Source organism: Saccoglossus kowalevskii, chromosome 4, assembly GCF_978046115.1.
Source record: "Saccoglossus kowalevskii chromosome 4, keSacKowa6.1, whole genome shotgun sequence".
Classification (NCBI taxonomy): Eukaryota; Metazoa; Hemichordata; class Enteropneusta; family Harrimaniidae; genus Saccoglossus; species Saccoglossus kowalevskii.
Window position 1 is genome coordinate 11,224,501 of NC_140644.1, and position 22,828 is coordinate 11,247,328.

Here is a 22,828-nt window from a genome sequence, read left to right on the forward strand (position 1 = left end):
TCTTATTTCTTATAAGGGTCTTAGAAGGGTCTTATTTCTTATAAGGGTCTTAGAAGGGTCTTACTTCTTAGAAGGGTCTTATTTCTTATAAGGGTCTTAGAAGGGTCTTATTTCTTATAAGGGTCTTAGAAGGGTCTTATTTCTAATAAGGGTCTTAGAAGGGTCTTATTTATTATAAGGGTCTTAGAAGGGTCTTATTCCTTATAAGGGTCTTAGAAAGGTCTTATTTCTTATAAGGGTCTTAGTAAGGTCTTATTTCTTATAAGGGTCTTAGAAGGGTCTTATTTCTTATAAGGGTCTTAGAAGGGTCTTATTTCTTATAAGGGTCTTAGAAGGGTCTTATTTATTATAAGGGTCTTAGAAGGGTCTTATTCCTTATAAGGGTCTTAGAAGGGTCTTATTTCTTATAAGGGTCTTAGTAAGGTCTTATTTCTTATAAGGGTCTTAGAAGGGTCTTATTTCTTATAAGGGTCTTAGTAAGGTCTTATTTCTTATAAGGGTCTTAGAAGGGTCTTATTTCTTATAAGGGTCTTAGTAAGGTCTTATTTCTTATAAGGGTCTTAGTAAGGTCTTATTTCTTATAAGGGTCTTAGTAAGGTCTTATTTCTTATAAGGGTCTTAGAAGGGTCTTATTTCTTATAAGGGTCTTATTTCTTATAAGGGTCTTAGAAGGGTCTTATTTCTTATAAGGGTCTTAGAAGGGTCTTATTTCTTATAAGGGTCTTAGAAGGGTCTTATTTCTTATAAGGGTCTTAGTAAGGTCTTATTTCTTATAAGGGTCTTATTTCTTATAAGGGTCTTAGAAGGGTCTTATTTCTTTTAAGGGTCTTATTTCTTATAAGGGTCTTAGAAGGGTCTTATTTCTTATAAGGGTCTTAGAAGGGTCTTATTTCTTAGAAGGGTCTTATTTCTTATAAGGGTTTTAGAAGGGTCTTATTTCTTATAAGGGTCTTAGAAGGGTCTTATTTCTTATAAGGGTCTTAGAAGGGTCTTACTTCTTAGAAGGGTCTTATTTCTTATATGGGTCTTAGAAGGGTCTTATTTCTTATAAGGGTCTTAGAAGGGTCTTATTTCTTATAAGGGTCTTAGAAGGGTCTTACTTCTTAGAAGGGTCTTATTTCTTATAAGGGTCTTAGAAGGGTCTTATTTCTTATAAGGGTCTTAGAAGGGTCTTATTTCTAATAAGGGTCTTAGAAGGGTCTTATTTATTATAAGGGTCTTAGAAGGGTCTTATTCCTTATAAGGGTCTTAGAAGGGTCTTATTTCTTATAAGGGTCTTAGTAAGGTCTTATTTCTTATAAGGGTCTTAGAAGGGTCTTATTTCTTATAAGGGTCTTAGTAAGGTCTTATTTCTTATAAGGGTCTTAGTAAGGTCTTATTTCTTATAAGGGTCTTAGTAAGGTCTTATTTCTTATAAGGGTCTTAGAAGGGTCTTATTTCTTATAAGGGTCTTATTTCTTATAAGGGTCTTAGAAGGGTCTTATTTCTTATAAGGGTCTTAGAAGGGTCTTATTTCTTATAAGGGTCTTAGAAGGGTCTTATTTCTTATAAGGGTCTTAGTAAGGTCTTATTTCTTATAAGGGTCTTATTTCTTATAAGGGTCTTAGAAGGGTCTTATTTCTTATAAGGGTCTTAGAAGGGTCTTATTTCTTATAAGGGTCTTAGAAGGGTCTTATTCCTTATAAGGGTCTTAGAAGGGTCTTATTTCTTATAAGGGTCTTAGAAGGGTCTTATTTCTTATAAGGGTCTCAGAAGGGTCTTACTTCTTATAAGGGTCTTAGAAGGGTCTTATTTCTTATAAGGGTCTTTGAAGGGTCTTATTTCTTATAAGGGTCTTAGTAAGGTCTTATTTCTTATAAGGGTCTTAGAAGGGTCTCATTTCTTATAAGGGTCTTAGTAAGGTCTTATTTCTTATAAGGGTCTTAGAAGGGTCTTATTTCTAATAAGGGTCTTAGAAGGGTCTTATTTCTTATAAGGGTCTTAGTAAGGTCTTATTTCTTATAAGGGTCTTAGAAGGGTCTTATTTCTTATAAGGGTCTTAGAAGGGTCTTATTTCTTATAAGGGTCTTAGAAGGGTCTTATTTCTTATAAGGGTCTTAGAAGGGTCTTATTCCTTATAAGGGTCTTAGAAGGGTCTTATTTCTTATAAGGGTCTTAGTAAGGTCTTATTTCTTATATGGGTCTTAGAAGGGTCTTATTTCTTATAAGGGTCTTAGTAAGGTCTTATTTCTTATAAGGGTCTTAGAAGGGTCTTATTTCTTATAAGGGTCTTAGTAAGGTCTTATTTCTTATAAGGGTCTTAGTAAGGTCTTATTTCTTATAAGGGTCTTAGTAAGGTCTTATTTCTTATAAGGGTCTTAGAAGGGTCTTATTTCTTATAAGGGTCTTAGAAGGGTCTTATTTCTTATAAGGGTCTTAGAAGGGTCTTATTTCTTATAAGGGTCTTAGAAGGGTCTTATTTCTTATAAGGGTCTTAGAAGGGTTTTATTTCTTATAAGGGTCTTAGAAGGGTCTTATTTCTTATAAGAGTCTTAGTAAGGTCTTATTTCTTATAAGGGTCTTAGAAGGGTCTTATTTCTTATAAGGGTCTTAGAAGGGTCTTATTTCTTATAAGGGTCTTAGAAGGGTCTTATTCCTTATAAGGGTCTTAGAAGGGTCTTATTTCTTATAAGGGTCTTAGTAAGGTCTTATTTCTTATAAGGGTCTTAGAAGGGTCTTATTTCTTATAAGGGTCTTAGTAAGGTCTTATTTCTTATAAGGGTCTTAGAAGGGTCTTATTTCTTATAAGGGTCTTAGTAAGGTCTTATTTCTTATAAGGGTCTTAGTAAGGTCTTATTTCTTATAAGGGTCTTAGTAAGGTCTTATTTCTTATAAGGGTCTTAGAAGGGTCTTATTTCTTATAAGGGTCTTAGTAAGGTCTTATTTCTTATAAGGTTCTTAGAAGGGTCTCATTTCTTATAAGGGTCTTAGAAGGGTCTCATTTCGTATAAGGGTCTTAGTAAGGTCTTATTTCTTATAAGGGTCTTAGAAGGGTCTCATTTCTAATAAGGGTCTTAGAAGGGTCTTATTTCTTATAAGGGTCTTAGTAAGGTCTTATTTCTTATAAGGGTCTTAGAAGGGTCTTATTTCTTATAAGGGTCTTAGAAGGGTCTTATTTCTTTTAAGGGTCTTATTTCTTATAAGGGTCTTAGAAGGGTCTTATTTCTTATAAGGGTCTTAGAAGGGTCTTATTTCTTATAAGGGTCTTAGAAGGGTCTTATTTATTATAAGGGTCTTAGAAGGGTCTTATTCCTTATAAGGGTCTTAGAAGGGTCTTATTTCTTATAAGGGTCTTAGTAAGGTCTTATTTCTTATAAGGGTCTTAGAAGGGTCTTATTTCTTATAAGGGTCTTAGTAAGGTCTTATTTCTTATAAGGGTCTTAGAAGGGTCTTATTTCTTATAAGGGTCTTAGTAAGGTCTTATTTCTTATAAGGGTCTTAGAAGGGTCTTATTTCTTATAAGGGTCTTAGAAGGGTCTTATTTCTTATAAGGGTCTTAGAAGGGTCTTATTTCTTATAGGGGTCTTAGAAGGGTCTTATTTCTTATAAGGGTCTTAGAAAGGTTTTATTTCTCATAAGGGTCTTAGAAGGGTCTTATTTCTTATAAGGGTCTTAGTAAGGTCTTATTTCTTATAAGGGTCTTATTTCTTATAAGGGTCTTAGAAGGGTCTTATTTCTTTTAAGGGTCTTATTTCTTATAAGGGTCTTAGAAGGGTCTTATTTCTTATAAGGGTCTTAGAAGGGTCTTATTTCTTATAAGGGTCTTAGAAGGGTCTTATTTCTTATAAGGGTCTTAGAAGGGTCTTATTTCTTATAAGGGTCTTACAAAGGTTTTATTTCTTATAAGGGTCTTAGAAGGGTCTTATTTCTTATAAGGGTCTTAGTAAGGTCTTATTTCTTATAAGGGTCTTAGAAGGGTCTTATTTCTTATAAGGGTCTTAGAAGGGTCTTATTTCTTATAAGGGTCTTAGAAAGGTTTTATTTCTAATAAGGGTCTTAGAAGGGTCTTATTTCTTATAAGGGTCTTAGTAAGGTCTTATTTCTTATAAGGGTCTTAGAAGGGTCTTATTTCTTATAAGGGTCTTAGAAGGGTCTTATTTCTTTTAAGGGTCTTATTTCTTATAAGGGTCTTAGAAGGGTCTTATTTCTTATAAGGGTCTTAGAAGGGTCTTATTTCTTATAAGGGTCTTAGAAGGGTCTTATTTCTTATAAGGGTCTTAGAAGGGTCTTATTCCTTATAAGGGTCTTAGAAGGGTCTTATTTCTTATAAGGGTCTTAGTAAGGTCTTATTTCTTATAAGGGTCTTAGAAGGGTCTTATTTCTTATAAGGGTCTTAGTAAGGTCTTATTTCTTATAAGAGTCTTAGAAGGGTCTTATTTCTTATAAGGGTCTTAGTAAGGTCTTATTTCTTATAAGGGTCTTAGTAAGGTCTTATTTCTTATAAGGGTCTTAGTAAGGTCTTATTTCTTATAAGGGTCTTAGAAGGGTCTTATTTCTTATAAGGGTCTTAGAAGGGTCTTATTTCTTATAAGGGTCTTAGAAGGGTCTTATTTCTTATAAGGGTCTTAGAAGGGTCTTATTTCTTATAAGGGTCTTAGAAAGGTTTTATTTCTTATAAGGGTCTTAGAAGGGTCTTATTTCTTATAAGGGTCTTAGTAAGGTCTTATTTCTTATAAGGGTCTTAGAAGGGTCTTATTTCTTATAAGGGTCTTAGAAGGGTCTTATTTCTTTTAAGGGTCTTATTTCTTATAAGGGTCTTAGAAGAGTCTTATTTCTTATAAGGGTCTTAGAAGGGTCTTATTTCTTATAAGGGTCTTAGAAGGGTCTTATTTCTTATAAGGGTCTTAGAAGGGTCTTATTTCTTATAAGGGTCTTAGTAAGGTCTTATTTCTTATAAGGGTCTTAGAAGGGTCTTATTTCTTATAAGGGTCTTAGAAGGGTCTTATTTCTTAGAAGGGTCTTAGAAGGGTCTTATTTCTTAGAAGGGTCTTATTTCTTATAAGGGTCTTAGAAGGGTCTTATTTCTTATAAGGGTCTTAGACGGGTCTTATTTCTTATAAGGGTCTTAGAAGGGTCTTACTTCTTAGAAGGGTCTTATTTCTTATAAGGGTCTTAGAAGGGTCTTATTTCTTATAAGGGTCTTAGAAGGGTCTTATTTCTTATAAGGGTCTTAGAAGGGTCTTACTTCTTAGAAGGGTCTTATTTCTTATAAGGGTCTTAGAAGGGTCTTATTTCTTATAAGGGTCTTAGAAGGGTCTTATTTCTTATAAGGGTCTTAGAAGGGTCTTATTTATTATAAGGGTCTTAGAAGGGTCTTATTCCTTATAAGGGTCTTAGAAGGGTCTTATTTCTTATAAGGGTCTTAGTAAGGTCTTATTTCTTATAAGGGTCTTAGAAGGGTCTTATTTCTTATAAGGGTCTTAGTAAGGTCTTATTTCTTATAAGGGTCTTAGAAGGGTCTTATTTCTTATAAGGGTCTTAGTAAGGTCTTATTTCTTATAAGGGTCTTAGTAAGGTCTTATTTCTTATAAGGGTCTTATTTCTTATAAGGGTCTTAGAAGGGTCTTATTTCTTATAAGGGTCTTAGAAGGGTCTTATTTCTTATAAGGGTCTTAGAAGGGTCTTATTTCTTATAAGGGTCTTAGTAAGGTCTTATTTCTTATAAGGGTCTTATTTCTTATAAGGGTCTTAGAAGGGTCTTATTTCTTATAAGGGTCTTAGAAGGGTCTTATTTCTTATAAGGGTCTTAGTAAGGTCTTATTTCTTATAAGGGTCTTAGTAAGGTCTTATTTCTTATAAGGGTCTTAGAAGGGTCTTATTTCTTATAAGGGTCTTATTTCTTATAAGGGTCTTAGAAGGGTCTTATTTCTCATAAGGGTCTTAGAAGGGTCTTATTTCTTATAAGGGTCTTAGAAGGGTCTTATTTCTTATAAGGGTCTTAGTAAGGTCTTATTTCTTATAAGGGTCTTATTTCTTATAAGGGTCTTAGAAGGGTCTTATTTCTTTTAAGGGTCTTATTTCTTATAAGGGTCTTAGAAGGGTCTTATTTCTTAGAAGGGTCTTATTTCTTATAAGGGTTTTAGAAGGGTCTTATTTCTTATAAGGGTCTTAGAAGGGTCTTATTTCTTATAAGGGTCTTAGAAGGGTCTTATTTCTTATAAGGGTCTTAGAAGGGTCTTACTTCTTAGAAGGGTCTTATTTCTTATAAGGGTCTTAGAAGGGTCTTATTTCTTATAAGGGTCTTAGAAGGGTCTTATTTCTAATAAGGGTCTTAGAAGGGTCTTATTTATTATAAGGGTCTTAGAAGGGTCTTATTCCTTATAAGGGTCTTAGAAAGGTCTTATTTCTTATAAGGGTCTTAGTAAGGTCTTATTTCTTATAAGGGTCTTAGAAGGGTCTTATTTCTTATAAGGGTCTTAGAAGGGTCTTATTTCTTATAAGGGTCTTAGAAGGGTCTTATTTATTATAAGGGTCTTAGAAGGGTCTTATTCCTTATAAGGGTCTTAGAAGGGTCTTATTTCTTATAAGGGTCTTAGTAAGGTCTTATTTCTTATAAGGGTCTTAGAAGGGTCTTATTTCTTATAAGGGTCTTAGTAAGGTCTTATTTCTTATAAGGGTCTTAGAAGGGTCTTATTTCTTATAAGGGTCTTAGTAAGGTCTTATTTCTTATAAGGGTCTTAGTAAGGTCTTATTTCTTATAAGGGTCTTAGTAAGGTCTTATTTCTTATAAGGGTCTTAGAAGGGTCTTATTTCTTATAAGGGTCTTATTTCTTATAAGGGTCTTAGAAGGGTCTTATTTCTTATAAGGGTCTTAGAAGGGTCTTATTTCTTATAAGGGTCTTAGAAGGGTCTTATTTCTTATAAGGGTCTTAGTAAGGTCTTATTTCTTATAAGGGTCTTATTTCTTATAAGGGTCTTAGAAGGGTCTTATTTCTTTTAAGGGTCTTATTTCTTATAAGGGTCTTAGAAGGGTCTTATTTCTTATAAGGGTCTTAGAAGGGTCTTATTTCTTAGAAGGGTCTTATTTCTTATAAGGGTTTTAGAAGGGTCTTATTTCTTATAAGGGTCTTAGAAGGGTCTTATTTCTTATAAGGGTCTTAGAAGGGTCTTACTTCTTAGAAGGGTCTTATTTCTTATATGGGTCTTAGAAGGGTCTTATTTCTTATAAGGGTCTTAGAAGGGTCTTATTTCTTATAAGGGTCTTAGAAGGGTCTTACTTCTTAGAAGGGTCTTATTTCTTATAAGGGTCTTAGAAGGGTCTTATTTCTTATAAGGGTCTTAGAAGGGTCTTATTTCTAATAAGGGTCTTAGAAGGGTCTTATTTATTATAAGGGTCTTAGAAGGGTCTTATTCCTTATAAGGGTCTTAGAAGGGTCTTATTTCTTATAAGGGTCTTAGTAAGGTCTTATTTCTTATAAGGGTCTTAGAAGGGTCTTATTTCTTATAAGGGTCTTAGTAAGGTCTTATTTCTTATAAGGGTCTTAGTAAGGTCTTATTTCTTATAAGGGTCTTAGTAAGGTCTTATTTCTTATAAGGGTCTTAGAAGGGTCTTATTTCTTATAAGGGTCTTATTTCTTATAAGGGTCTTAGAAGGGTCTTATTTCTTATAAGGGTCTTAGAAGGGTCTTATTTCTTATAAGGGTCTTAGAAGGGTCTTATTTCTTATAAGGGTCTTAGTAAGGTCTTATTTCTTATAAGGGTCTTATTTCTTATAAGGGTCTTAGAAGGGTCTTATTTCTTATAAGGGTCTTAGAAGGGTCTTATTTCTTATAAGGGTCTTAGAAGGGTCTTATTCCTTATAAGGGTCTTAGTAAGGTCTTATTTCTTATAAGGGTCTTAGAAGGGTCTTATTTCTTATAAGGGTCTTAGAAGGGTCTTATTTCTTATAAGGGTCTTAGAAGGGTCTTATTTCTTAGAAGGGTCTTATTTCTTATAAGGGTCTTAGAAGGGTCTTATTTCTTATAAGGGTCTTAGAAGGGTCTTATTTCTTATAAGGGTCTTAGAAGGGTCTTACTTCTTAGAAGGGTCTTATTTCTTATAAGGGTCTTAGAAGGGTCTTATTTCTTATAAGGGTCTTAGAAGGGTCTTATTTCTTATAACGGTCTTAGAAGGGTCTTACTTCTTAGAAGGGTCTTATTTCTTATAAGGGTCTTAGAAGGGTCTTATTTCTTATAAGGGTCTTAGAAGGGTCTTATTTCTTATAAGGGTCTTAGAAGGGTTTTATTTATTATAAGGGTCTTAGAAGGGTCTTATTCCTTATAAGGGTCTTAGAAGGGTCTTATTTCTTATAAGGGTCTTAGTAAGGTCTTATTTCTTATAAGGGTCTTAGAAGGGTCTTATTTCTTATAAGGGTCTTAGTAAGGTCTTATTTCTTATAAGGGTCTTAGAAGGGTCTTATTTCTTATAAGGGTCTTAGTAAGGTCTTATTTCTTATAAGGGTCTTAGTAAGGTCTTATTTCTTATAAGGGTCTTAGTAAGGTCTTATTTCTTATAAGGGTCTTAGAAGGGTCTTATTTCTTATAAGGGTCTTATTTCTTATAAGGGTCTTAGAAGGGTCTTATTTCTTATAAGGGTCTTAGAAGGGTCTTATTTCTTATAAGGGTCTTAGAAGGGTCTTATTTCTTATAAGGGTCTTAGTAAGGTCTTATTTCTTATAAGGGTCTTATTTCTTATAAGGGTCTTAGAAGGGTCTTATTTCTTTTAAGGGTCTTATTTCTTATAAGGGTCTTAGAAGGGTCTTATTTCTTATAAGGGTCTTAGAAGGGTCTTATTTCTTAGAAGGGTCTTATTTCTTATAAGGGTCTTAGAAGGGTCTTATTTCTTATAAGGGTCTTAGAAGGGTCTTATTTCTTATAAGGGTCTTAGAAGGGTCTTACTTCTTAGAAGGGTCTTATTTCTTATAAGGGTCTTAGAAGGGTCTTATTTCTTAGAAGGGTCTTAGAAGGGTCTTATTTCTTATAAGGGTCTTAGAAGGGTCTTACTTCTTAGAAGGGTCTTATTTCTTATAAGGGTCTTAGAAGGGTCTTATTTCTTATAAGGGTCTTAGAAGGGTCTTATTTCTAATAAGGGTCTTAGAAGGGTCTTATTTATTATAAGGGTCTTAGAAGGGTCTTATTCCTTATAAGGGTCTTAGAAGGGTCTTATTTCTTATAAGGGTCTTAGTAAGGTCTTATTTCTTATAAGGGTCTTAGAAGGGTCTTATTTCTTATAAGGGTCTTAGTAAGGTCTTATTTCTTATAAGGGTCTTAGTAAGGTCTTATTTCTTATAAGGGTCTTAGTAAGGTCTTATTTCTTATAAGGGTCTTAGAAGGGTCTTATTTCTTATAAGGGTCTTATTTCTTATAAGGGTCTTAGAAGGGTCTTATTTCTTATAAGGGTCTTAGAAGGGTCTTATTTCTTATAAGGGTCTTAGAAGGGTCTTATTTCTTATAAGGGTCTTAGTAAGGTCTTATTTCTTATAAGGGTATTATTTCTTATAAGGGTCTTAGAAGGGTCTTATTTCTTATAAGGGTCTTAGAAGGGTCTTATTTCTTATAAGGGTCTTAGAAGGGTCTTATTTCTTATAAGGGTCTTAGAAGGGTCTTATTTCTTATAAGGGTCTTATTTCTTATAAGGGTCTTAGTAAGGTCTTATTTCTTATAAGGGTCTTAGAAAGGTCTTATTTCTTATAAGGGTCTTAGAAAGGTCTTATTTCTTATAAGGGTCTTAGAAGGGTCTTATTTCTTATAAGGGTCTTAGAAGGGTCTTATTTCTTATAAGGGTCTTAGAAGGGTCTTATTTCTTATAAGGGTCTTAGTAAGGTCTTATTTCTTATAAGGGTCTTAGAAGGGTCTTATTTCTTATAAGGGTCTTAGAAGGGTCTTATTTCTTATAAGGGTCTTAGAAGGGTCTTATTTCTTATAAGGGTCTTAGTAAGGTCTTATTTCTTATAAGGGTCTTAGAAGGGTCTTATTTCTTATAAGGGTCTTAGAAGGGTCTTATTTCTTATAAGGGTCTTAGTAAGGTCTTATTTCTTATAAGGGTCTTAGAAGGGTCTTATTTCTTATAAGGGTCTTATTTCTTATAAGAGTCTTAGAAGGGTCTTATTTCTTATAAGGGTCTTAGAAGGGTCTTATTTCTTATAAGGGTCTTAGAAGGGTCTTATTTCTTATAAGGGTCTTAGAAGGGTCTTATTTCTTATAAGCGTCTTAGAAGGGTCTTACTTCTTATAAGGGTCTTAGAAGGGTCTTATTTCTTATAAGGGTCTTAGAAGGGTCTTATTTCTTATAAGGGTCTTAGTAAGGTCTTATTTCTTATATGGGTCTTAGAAGGGTCTTATTTCTTATAAGGGTCTTAGTAAGGTCTTATTTCTTATAAGAGTCTTAGAAGGGTCTTATTTCTTATAAGGGTCTTAGAAGGGTCTTATTTCTCATAAGGGTCTTATAAGGGTCTTAGAAGGGTCTTATTCCTTATAAGGGTCTTAGAAGGGTATTATTTCTTATAAGGGTCTTAGAAGGGTCTTATTTCTTATAAGGGTCTTAGAAGGGTCTTATTTCTTATAAGGGCCTTAGAAGGGTCTTATTTCTTATAAGGGTCTTAGAAGGGTCTTATTTCTTATAAGGGTCTTAGAAGGGTCTTATTTCTTATAAGGGTCTTAGAAAGGTCTTATTTCTTAGAAGGGTCTTAGCAAGGTCTTATTTCTTATAAGGTTCTTAGAAGGGTCTCATTTCTTATAAGGGTCTTAGAAGGGTCTCATTTCTTATAAGGGTCTTAGTAAGGTCTTATTTCTTATAAGGGTCTTATAAGGGTCTCATTTCTAATAAGGGTCTTAGAAGGGTCTTATTTCTTATAAGGGTCTTAGTAAGGTCTTATTTCTTATAAGGGTCTTAGAAGGGTCTTATTTCTTATAAGGGTCTTAGAAGGGTCTTATTTCTTTTAAGGGTCTTATTTCTTATAAGGGTCTTAGAAGGGTCTTATTTCTTATAAGGGTCTTAGTAAGGTCTTATTTCTTATAAGGGTCTTAGAAGGGTCTTATTTCTTATAAGGGTCTTAGTAAGGTCTTATTTCTTATAAGGGTCTTAGTAAGGTCTTATTTCTTATAAGGGTCTTAGTAAGGTCTTATTTTTTATAAGGGTCTTAGAAGGGTCTTATTTCTTATAAGGGTCTTAGAAGGGTCTTATTTCTTATAAGGGTCTTAGAAGGGTCTTATTTCTTATAAGGGTCTTAGAAGGGTCTTATTTCTTATAAGGGTCTTAGAAGGGTTTTATTTCTTATAAGGGTCTTAGAAGGGTCTTATTTCTTATAAGGGTCTTAGTAAGGTCTTATTTCTTATAAGGGTCTTAGAAGGGTCTTATTTCTTATAAGGGTCATAGAAGGGTCTTATTTTTTATAAGGGTCTTAGAAGGGTCTTATTTCTTATAAGGGTCTTATTTCTTATAAGGATCTTAGAAGGGTTTTATTTCTTATAAGGGTCTTAGAAGGGTCTTATTTCTTATAAGGGTCTTAGTAAGGTCTTATTTCTTATAAGGGTCTTAGAAGGGTCTTATTTCTTATAAGGGTCTTAGTAAGGTCTTATTTCTTATAAGGGTCTTAGAAGGGTCTTATTTCTTATAAGGGTCTTAGAAGGGTCTTATTTCTTATAAGGGTCTTAGAAGGTTCTTATTTCTTATAAGGGTCTTATTTCTTATAAGGGTCTTAGTAAGGTCTTATTTCTTATAAGGGTCTTAGAAAGGTCTTATTTCTTATAAGGGTCTTAGAAAGGTCTTATTTCTTATAAGGGTCTTAGAAGGGTCTTATTTCTTATAAGGGTCTTAGAAGGTTCTTATTTCTTATAAGGGTCTTATTTCTTATAAGGGTCTTAGTAAGGTCTTATTTCTTATAAGGGTCTTAGAAAGGTCTTATTTCTTATAAGGGTCTTAGAAAGGTCTTATTTCTTATAAGAGTCTTAGAAGGGTCTTATTTCTTATAAGGGTCTTAGAAGGGTCTTATTTCTTATAAGGGTCTTAGAAGGGTCTTAGAAGGGTCTTATTTCTTATAAGGGTCTTAGAAGGGTCTTATTTCTTATAAGGGTCTTAGAAGGGTCTTATTTCTTATAAGGGTCTTAGAAGGGTCTTATTTCTTATAAGGGTCTTAGAAGGGTCTTATTTCTTATAAGGGTCTTAGAAGGGTCTTATTTCTTATAAGGGTCTTAGAAGGGTCTTATTTCTTATAAGGGTCTTAGAAGGGTCTTATTTCTTATAAGGGTCTTAGCAAGGTCTTATTTCTTATAAGGGTGTTAGAAGGGTCTCATTTCTTATAAGGGTCTTAGAAGGGTCTTATTTCTTATAAGGGTCTTAGTAAGGTCTTATTTCTTATAAGGGTCTTAGAAGGGTCTTATTTCTAATAAGGGTCTTAGAAGGGTCTTATTTCTTATAAGGGTCTTAGTAAGGTCTTATTTCTTATAAGGGTCTTAGAAGGGTCTTATTTCTTATAAGGGTCTTAGAAGGGTCTTATTTCTTATAAGGGTCTTAGAAGGGTCTTATTTCTTATAAGGGTCTTAGAAGGGTCTTATTCCTTATAAGGGTCTTAGAAGGGTCTTATTTCTTATAAGGGTCTTAGTAAGGTCTTATTTCTTATATGGGTCTTAGAAGGGTCTTATTTCTTATAAGGGTCTTAGTAAGGTCTTATTTCTTATAAGGGTCTTAGAAGGGTCTTATTTCTTATAAGGGTCTTAGTAAGGTCTTATTTCTTATAAGGGTCTTAGTAAGGTCTTATTTCTTATAAGGGTCTTAGTAAGGTCTTATTTCTTATAAGGGTCTTAGAAGGGTCTTATTTCTTATAAGGGTCTTAGAAGGGTCTTATTTCTTATAAGGGTCTTAGAAGGGTCTTATTTCTTATAAGGGTCTTAGAAGGGTCTTATTTCTTATAAGGGTCTTAGAAGGGTTTTATTTCTTATAAGGGTCTTAGAAGGGTCTTATTTCTTATAAGGGTCTTAGTAAGGTCTTATTTCTTATAAGGGTCTTAGAAGGGTCTTATTTCTTATAAGGGTCTTAGAAGGGTCTTATTTCTTATAAGGGTCTTAGAAGGGTCTTATTCCTTATAAGGGTCTTAGAAGGGTCTTATTTCTTATAAGGGTCTTAGTAAGGTCTTATTTCTTATAAGGGTCTTAGAAGGGTCTTATTTCTTATAAGGGTCTTAGTAAGGTCTTATTTCTTATAAGGGTCTTAGAAGGGTCTTATTTCTTATAAGGGTCTTAGTAAGGTCTTATTTCTTATAAGGGTCTTAGTAAGGTCTTATTTCTTATAAGGGTCTTAGTAAGGTCTTATTTCTTATAAGGGTCTTAGAAGGGTCTTATTTCTTATAAGGGTCTTAGTAAGGTCTTATTTCTTATAAGGTTCTTAGAAGGGTCTCATTTCTTATAAGGGTCTTAGAAGGGTCTCATTTCGTATAAGGGTCTTAGTAAGGTCTTATTTCTTATAAGGGTCTTAGAAGGGTCTCATTTCTAATAAGGGTCTTAGAAGGGTCTTATTTCTTATAAGGGTCTTAGTAAGGTCTTATTTCTTATAAGGGTCTTAGAAGGGTCTTATTTCTTATAAGGGTCTTAGAAGGGTCTTATTTCTTTTAAGGGTCTTATTTCTTATAAGGGTCTTAGAAGGGTCTTATTTCTTATAAGGGTCTTAGTAAGGTCTTATTTCTTATAAGGGTCTTAGAAGGGTCTTATTTCTTATAAGGGTCTTAGAAGGGTCTTATTTCTTATAAGGGTCTTATTTCTTATAAGGGTCTTAGTAAGGTCTTATTTCTTATAAGGGTCTTATTTCTTATAAGGGTCTTAGAAAGGTCTTATTTCTTATAAGGGTCTTAGAAAGGTCTTATTTCTTATAAGGGTCTTAGAAAGGTCTTATTTCTTATAAGAGTCTTAGAAGGGTCTTATTTCTTATAAGGGTCTTAGAAGGGTCTTATTTCTTATAAAGGTCTTAGAAGGGTCTTATTTCTTATAAGGGTCTTAGAAGGGTCTTATTTCTTATAAGGGTCTTAGAAGGGTCTTACTTCTTATAAGGGTCTTAGAAGGGTCTTATTTCTTATAAGGGTCTTAGAAGGGTCTTATTTCTTATAAGGGTCTTAGTAAGGTCTTATTTCTTATAAGGGTCTTAGAAGGGTCTTATTTCTTATAAGGGTCTTAGTAAGGTCTTATTTCTTATAAGAGTCTTAGAAGGGTCTTATTTCTTATAAGGGTCTTAGAAGGGTCTTATTTCTTATAAGGGTCTTAGAAGGGTCTTAGAAGGGTCTTATTTCTTATAAGGGTCTTAGTAAGGTCTTATTTCTTATAAGGGTCTTAGAAGGGTCTTATTTCTTATAAGGGTCTTAGAAGGGTCTTATTTCTTATAAGGGTCTTAGAAGGGTCTTACTTCTTATAAGGGTCTTAGAAGGGTCTTATTTCTTATAAGGGTCTTAGAAGGGTCTTATTTCTTATAAGGGTCTTAGTAAGGTCTTATTTCTTATATGGGTCTTAGAAGGGTCTTATTTCTTATAAGGGTCTTAGTAAGGTCTTATTTCTTATAAGAGTCTTAGAAGGGTCTTATTTCTTATAAGGGTCTTAGAAGGGTCTTATTTCTTATAAGGGTCTTATAAGGGTCTTAGAAGGGTCTTATTCCTTATAAGGGTCTTAGAAGGGTCTTATTTCTTATAAGGGTCTTAGAAGGGTCTTATTTCTTATAAGGGTCTTAGAAGGGTCTTATTTCTTATAAGGGCCTTAGAAGGGTCTTATTTCTTATAGGGGTCTTTGAAGGGTCTTATTTCTTATAAGGGTCTTAGAAGGGTCTTATTTCTTATAAGGGTCTTAGAAAGGTCTTATTTCTTATAAGGGTCTTAGCAAGGTCTTATTTCTTATAAGGTTCTTAGAAGGGTCTCATTTCTTATAAGGGTCTTAGAAGGGTCTCATTTCTTATAAGGGTCTTAGTAAGGTCTTATTTCTTATAAGGGTCTTAGAAGGGTCTCATTTCTAATAAGGGTCTTAGAAGGGTCTTATTTCTTATAAGGGTCTTAGTAAGGTCTTATTTCTTATAAGGGTCTTAGAAGGGTCTTATTTCTTATAAGGGTCTTAGAAGGGTCTTATTTCTTTTAAGGGTCTTATTTCTTATAAGGGTCTTAGAAGGGTCTTATTTCTTATAAGGGTCTTAGTAAGGTCTTATTTCTTATAAGGGTCTTAGAAGGGTCTTATTTCTTATAAGGGTCTTAGAAGGGTCTTATTTCTTATAAGGGTCTTATTTCTTATAAGGGTCTTAGTAAGGTCTTATTTCTTATAAGGGTCTTATTTCTTATAAGGGTCTTAGAAAGGTCTTATTTCTTATAAGGGTCTTAGAAAGGTCTTATTTCTTATAAGGGTCTTAGAAAGGTCTTATTTCTTATAAGAGTCTTAGAAGGGTCTTATTTCTTATAAGGGTCTTAGAAGGGTCTTATTTCTTATAAAGGTCTTAGAAGGGTCTTATTTCTTATAAGGGTCTTAGAAGGGTCTTATTTCTTATAAGGGTCTTAGAAGGGTCTTACTTCTTATAAGGGTCTTAGAAGGGTCTTATTTCTTATAAGGGTCTTAGAAGGGTCTTATTTCTTTTAAGGGTCTTAGTAAGGTCTTATTTCTTATAAGGGTCTTATAAGGGTCTTATTTCTTATAAGGGTCTTAGTAAGGTCTTATTTCTTATAAGAGTCTTAGAAGGGTCTTATTTCTTATAAGGGTCTTAGAAGGGTCTTATTTCTTATAAGGGTCTTAGAAGGGTCTTAGAAGGGTCTTATTTCTTATAAGGGTCTTAGAAGGGTCTTATTTCTTATAAGGGTCTTAGAAGGGTCTTATTTCTTATAAGGGTCTTAGAAGGGTCTTATTTCTTATAAGGGTCTTAGAAGGGTCTTATTTCTTATAAGGGTCTTAGAAGGGTCGTATTTCTTATAAGGGTCTTAGCAAGGTCTTATTTCTTATAAGGGTGTTAGAAGGGTCTCATTTCTTATAAGGGTCTTAGAAGGGTCTTATTTCTTATAAGGGTCTTAGTAAGGTCTTATTTCTTATAAGGGTCTTAGAAGGGTCTTATTTCTAATAAGGGTCTTAGAAGGGTCTTATTTCTTATAAGGGTCTTAGAAGGGTCTTATTTCTGATAATTACCCCAACTACATGTATCCCAACTGGAACATTGAAATTGATCCACATGGCAGAAAAACTATTGTTTTGGTATTTTTCTCAAAATGGTTGTATGACTCAAGTATAACTTCATGCACAGATGTAAGCCACGTCTACGGTATGTTGTCATGTTAAGATAGCAAGAAGGGTATTGAGAATTGGATTGGTGTAAACAATTAGAATTGCCACTTGAATCGTAGGATTATATGCCATGTTTAGGAGTGAACACGTTCCCGATGTTCTATTTATAAAAGAATAACCTTTTTAATTTTTAAATGCCAAACTTGACAAAGCTTATGGCCAAGGAATCTACATTATATATCACCAACAGTTCAAAGCTGCCCATTGAACTGTACATAATCGAAAGTTTTTGACACTCACATGTAAACTAATCATTGTTTGTACTCACACAGTGAAATGATGTATCACATACCATTAGTAATAGATGTCAAAAATGGAGATCAACAAATAACAACTGGTACTTATAGCTGTGAAGTCATTGATATCGATGGGAATACCCACTCTGGAATTTATAATCTCAGCACACATGGTAAATTATATAATTTAATATTTATCTCATATTTTTCAAAAGCATGTATGTTTTTTCTCTCAGCTATTTAACTAAGAATAATTATATTTAATTTGTTTGAGAACTTCATCTTTTTTTCAGAATGTCCACCTGGCATGTGGGGTGTACTATGTAGTTTCAAGTGCTTATGCTCAGACAATGCAACATGTGAACGCGAAAGTGGTTGTTTGTGTATTGCCGGACTTATGGGAAATACCTGTAGCGAAGGTAATCAATCAATCAATCAATCAATCAATCAATCAATCAACCAACCAACCAATCAATCAATCAATCAATCAACCTGACAATGACCATTAAATCTGCCAGTTAATTATTTGCTTCAGGTTGAAACTATGGTGTTTACGTTATAAAATATCAATTGTGTTATTTTATCGCTGTCGACAGCATGTGATAGTGGTTACTATGGGAGAAACTGCACTGGGGAGTGCATATGTAAGAATGGTGGGTTGTGTGATTCGATCACTGGGAATTGTAATTGCACCGAAGGTTGGCAGGGACCTGGCTGTACTGGTGAGTTCTTAAATAATATTGTAAGAGTGGTATGGTGTTCACAATCGACGTAAACTATAGCATTCTGAAAATACGACTATTGAAAAGTAGAAGAAGCACCATACACCACAGTAATTTAAAATCCCCGCGGAAGGAGATGCACGATGTTCGGTTAGGGGCACACATGTACGATGACGTAATTGCCGCATTGTATTGCCTCTCAGAAACAACAGTTTTAAGGGGTTGTGCGATCTCTGAACCTCTCTAAATCCGCAACTGCTATATTTGTGAAAGAAAAATTATAAATTTAAGAAAGCGAAAACAAAAATCACACGATTGATAAACACATTACAATACAGAACCAAGTCAGTGCCTTCAACAAAATCGTGCATAAAGCACATGAAATGCATAATAATGCAGATATTGTTACTACACACGATTCATATATCATGTATGTTTAATGTAGGGTTTTATGTGCGTTGGATACAATATCTGTATAAATCCATATCTACATGATGAAATACAGTTTGAAACTAAATGTATGTACACTGCATGCGTGAATGTAGTATTATATTTACATTTGCATGCTTATGAGCATAGGAATGGTTTATACATAAGCGTTACATAATATATGCATGGAACCTACGAATACATGACTTGAGTTTTTAATAATTTGTTAATGTATAGATGAAATCCACATGTTTCATGTAGCTTAAATATGTATTTTGCTTCAACTTTTTGAAATATGAAATATGTATATATAAATCATATTTAGTTAGAACACGTCCATCTTCGGGGGGGGGGGATTTGCATTCATTTATTGTGTAGATTTCACTTAGTTTAAACGCTTCCAAATCCTGTAAATTTCCTAGAAAATGTTATTGATGAATACAGTTGGATTTAAATATTCTTTGCTGTTATGGCCTTCTAAATTCAATTTTGAAAGACAATGTTTTAACAAAGACAATGTTTTAACAAAGTTAACAATGCTCAAAACCAAAAAATAATTGCGCATGCGTTCTAGACGTAAAGTCTAAATAATGTGTCTAAATAAAGTGACATCTACATTACTGCTATGTTTACAGTGCCCTAGGCGAGGTAGTTATAGGCGATAATGTTCTTCCTGTAAATATAAATCCCTTAACATTCTCTTTTATCTACATATCATTACTGTGACAGATGAAGTGAATCAGGCAACTCCAGCTTGGTTGATCTTTGTATATGCTGGTGGGGGAGCGTTAGCTGCACTAGCGGTTATTGGTGTATTATTAATGATTTACAGTAGAAGAATGCGTACACCGATGATTTATACTTCTGCAACGGAACGACTTAGAATGTTGGAGGTAATGCGCTTTATTGTATATTAAATATCAGTAAGAAACGTGAATGTGTCATTCACTAACTTATATCTAAACCTATTTTTGTAGTTAAAACAGTTACCAATAATATCTGTTTATCGAACATTCTCATGAGATGCCATGATATACTGGATATATATCACATGAATGTATCTCATGAAAGTGCCATGATATAGTGGATATATATCACTTGAATGTATCTCATGGAAGTGCTATGATATACTGGATATATATCATATGAATGTATCTCTTGAAAGTGCCATGATATATTGGATATATATCACTTGAATGTATCTCATGGAAGTGCTATGATATACTGGATATATATCACATGAATGTATCTCATGAGAGTGCCATGATATATTTAATATACATCACATGAATGTATCTCATGGGAGTGTCATGATATATTGGATATATATCACATGAATGTATCTCATGAAAGTGCTATGATATAGTGGATATATATCACATGAATGTATCTCATGAAAGTGCTATGATATAGTGAATATATATCACATGAATGTATCTCATGGAAGTGCCATGATATATTTGATATATATCACATGAATGTATCGCATGGGAGTGCTATGATATACTGGACATATATCACATGAATGTATCTCATGAAAGTGCCATGATATATTGGATATATATCACTTGAATGTATCTCATGGAAGTGCTATGATATACTGGATATATATCACATGAATGTATCTCATGAGAGTGCCATGGTATATTTAATACACATCACATGAATGTATCTCATGGGAGTGTCATGATATATTGGATATATATCACATGAATGTATCTCATGAAAGTGCTATGATATAGTGGATATATATCACATGAATGTATCTCATGACAGTGCTATGATATAGTGAATATATATCACATGAATGTATCTCATGAAAGTGCTATGATATAGTGGATATATATCACATGAATGTATCTCATGAAAGTACTATGATATAGTGGAAATATATCACATGAATGTATCTCATGAAAGTGCTATGATATAGTGGATATATATCACATGAATGTATCTCATGAAAGTACTATGATATAGTGGATATATATCACATGAATGTATCTCATGAAAGTGCTATGATATAGTGAATATATATCACATGAATGTATCTCATGAAAGTACTATGATATAGTGGATATATATCACATGAATGTATCTCATGAAAGTGCTATGATATAGTGGATATATATCACCAGAATGTATCTCATGAAAGTGCTATGATATAGTGGATATATATCACATGAATGTATCTCCTAAAAGTGCTATGATATAGTGGATATATATCACATGAATGTATCTCATGAAAGTACTATGATATAGTGGATATATATCACATGAATGTATCTCCTAAAAGTGCTATGATATAGTGGATATATATCACATGAATGTATCTCCTAAAAGTGCTATGATATAGTGGATATATATCACATGAATGTATCTCATGAAAGTGCTATAATATAGTGAATATATATCACATGAATGTATCTCATGAAACTACTATGATATAGTGGATATATATCACATGAATGTATCTCATGAAAGTGCTATGATATAGTGGATATATATCACATGAATGTATCTCATGAAAGTACTATGATATAGTGGATATATATCACATGAATGTATCTCCTAAAAGTACTATGATATAGTGGATATATATCACATGAATGTATCTCCTAAAAGTGCTATGATATAGTGGATATATATCACATGAATGTATCTCCTAAAAGTGCTATGATATAGTGGATATATATCACATGAATGTATCTCCTAAAAGTGCTATGATATAGTGGATATATATCACATGAATGTATCTCATGAAACTACTATGATATAGTGGATATATATCACATGAATGTATCTCATGAAAGTGCTATGATATAGTGGATATATATCACATGAATGTATCTCATGAAAGTACTATGATATAGTGGATATATATCACATGAATGTATCTCCTAAAAGTGCTATGATATAGTGTATATATATCACATGAATGTATCTCCTAAAAGTGCTATGATATAGTGGATATATATCACATGAATGTATCTCCTAAAAGTGCTATGATATAGTGGATATATATCACATGAATGTATCTCCTAAAAGTGCTATGATATAGTGGATATATATCACATGAGTGTATCTCCTAAAAGTACTATGATATCGTGAATATATATCACATGAATGTATCTCCTAAAAGTGCTATGATATAGTGAATATATATCACATGAGTGTATCTCCTAAAAGTGCTATGATATAGTGGATATATATCACATGAATGTATCTCATAAAAGTACTATGATATAGTGGATATATATCACATGAATGTATCTCATGAAAGTACTATGATATAGTGGATATATATCACATGAATGTATCTTCTAAAAGTGCTATGATATAGTGGATATATATCACATGAATGTATCTCCTAAAAGTGCTATGATATAGTGGATATATATCACATGAATGTATCTCCTAAAAGTGCTATGATATAGTGGATATATATCACATGAATGTATCTCCTAAAAGTGTTATGATATAGTGGATATATATCACATGAATGTATCTCCTAAAAGTGCTATGATATAGTGGATATATATCACATGAATGTATCTCATGAAAGTACTCTGATATAGTGGATATATATCACATGAATGTATCTCATGAAAGTACTATGATATAGTGGATATATATCACATGAATGTATCTCCTAAAAGTGCTATGATATAGTGGATATATATCACATGAATGTATCTCCTAAAAGTGCTATGATATAGTGGATATATATCACATGGATGTATCTCCTAAAAGTGCTATGATATAGTGGATATATATCACATGAATGTATCTCATGAAAGTACTATGATATAGTGGATATATATCACATGAATGTATCTCATGAAAGTGCTATGATATAGTGGATATATATCACATGAATGTATCTCCTAAAAGTGCTATGATATAGTGGATATATATCACATGAATGTATCTCCTAAAAGTGCTATGATATAGTGGATATATATCACATGAATGTATCTCATGAAAGTGCTATGATATAGTGGATATATATCACATGAATGTATCTCCTAAAAGTGCTATGATATAGTGGATATATATCACATGAATGTATCTCATGAAAGTACTATGATATAGTGGATATATATCACATGAATGTATCTCCTAAAAGTGCTATGATATAGTGGATATATATCACATGAATGTATCTCATGAAAGTACTATGATATAGTGGATATATATCACATGAATGTATCTCAAGAAAGTGCTATGATATAGTGGATATATATCACATGAATGTATCTCCTAAAAGTGCTATGATATAGTGGATATATATCACATGAATGTATCTCATAAAACTACTATGATATAATGGATATATATCACATGAATGTATCTCATGAAAGTACTATGATATAGTGGATATATATCACATGAATGTATCTCATGAAAGTACTATGATATAGTGGATATATATCACATGAATGTATCTCATGAAAGTACTATGATATAGTGAATATATATCACATGAATGTATCTCATGAAAGTACTATGATATAGTGAATATAAATCACATGAATGTATCTCATGAAAGTGCTATGATATAGTGGATATATCATATGAATGTATCTCATGAAAGTGCTATGATATAGTGGATATATATCACATGAATGTATCTAATGAAAGTGCTATGATATAGTGGATATATATCACATGAATGTATCTCATGAAAGTACTATGATATAGTGAATATATATCACATGAATGTATCTCATGAAAGTACTATGATATAGTGGATATATATCACATGAATGTATCTCATGAAAGTGCTATGATATAATGGATATATATCACATGAATGTATCTCATGAAAGTGCTATGATATAGTGGATATATCACATGAATGTATCTCATGAAAGTACTATGATATAGTGGATATATATCACATGAATGTATCTCCTAAAAGTGCTATGATATAGTGGATATATATCACATGAATGTATCTCATGAAAGTACTACGATATAGTGGATATATATCACATGAATGTATCTCATGAAAGTGCTATGATATAGTGGATATATATCACATGAATGTATCTCCTAAAAGTGCTATGATATAGTGGATATATATCACATGAATGTATCTCCTAAAAGTGCTATGATATAGTGGATATATATCACATGAA

General features: G+C 32.8%; 1 protein-coding gene across 1 annotated transcript in view; it reads left to right on the forward strand.

Annotated features, from left to right (window-relative positions):
- Positions 1 to 22,828, forward strand: part of LOC102809259 (uncharacterized) — an 83,016-nt gene that overhangs the window by 49,693 nt on the left and 10,495 nt on the right. Inside the window, exons 9-12 of the mRNA XM_085497761.1 lie at positions 16,573 to 16,709; positions 16,830 to 16,955; positions 17,133 to 17,258; positions 18,417 to 18,580. Of these exons, the coding sequence (XP_085353887.1) occupies positions 16,573 to 16,709; positions 16,830 to 16,955; positions 17,133 to 17,258; positions 18,417 to 18,580 (553 nt within the window). The remainder of the gene's footprint in view (positions 1 to 16,572; positions 16,710 to 16,829; positions 16,956 to 17,132; positions 17,259 to 18,416; positions 18,581 to 22,828) is intronic.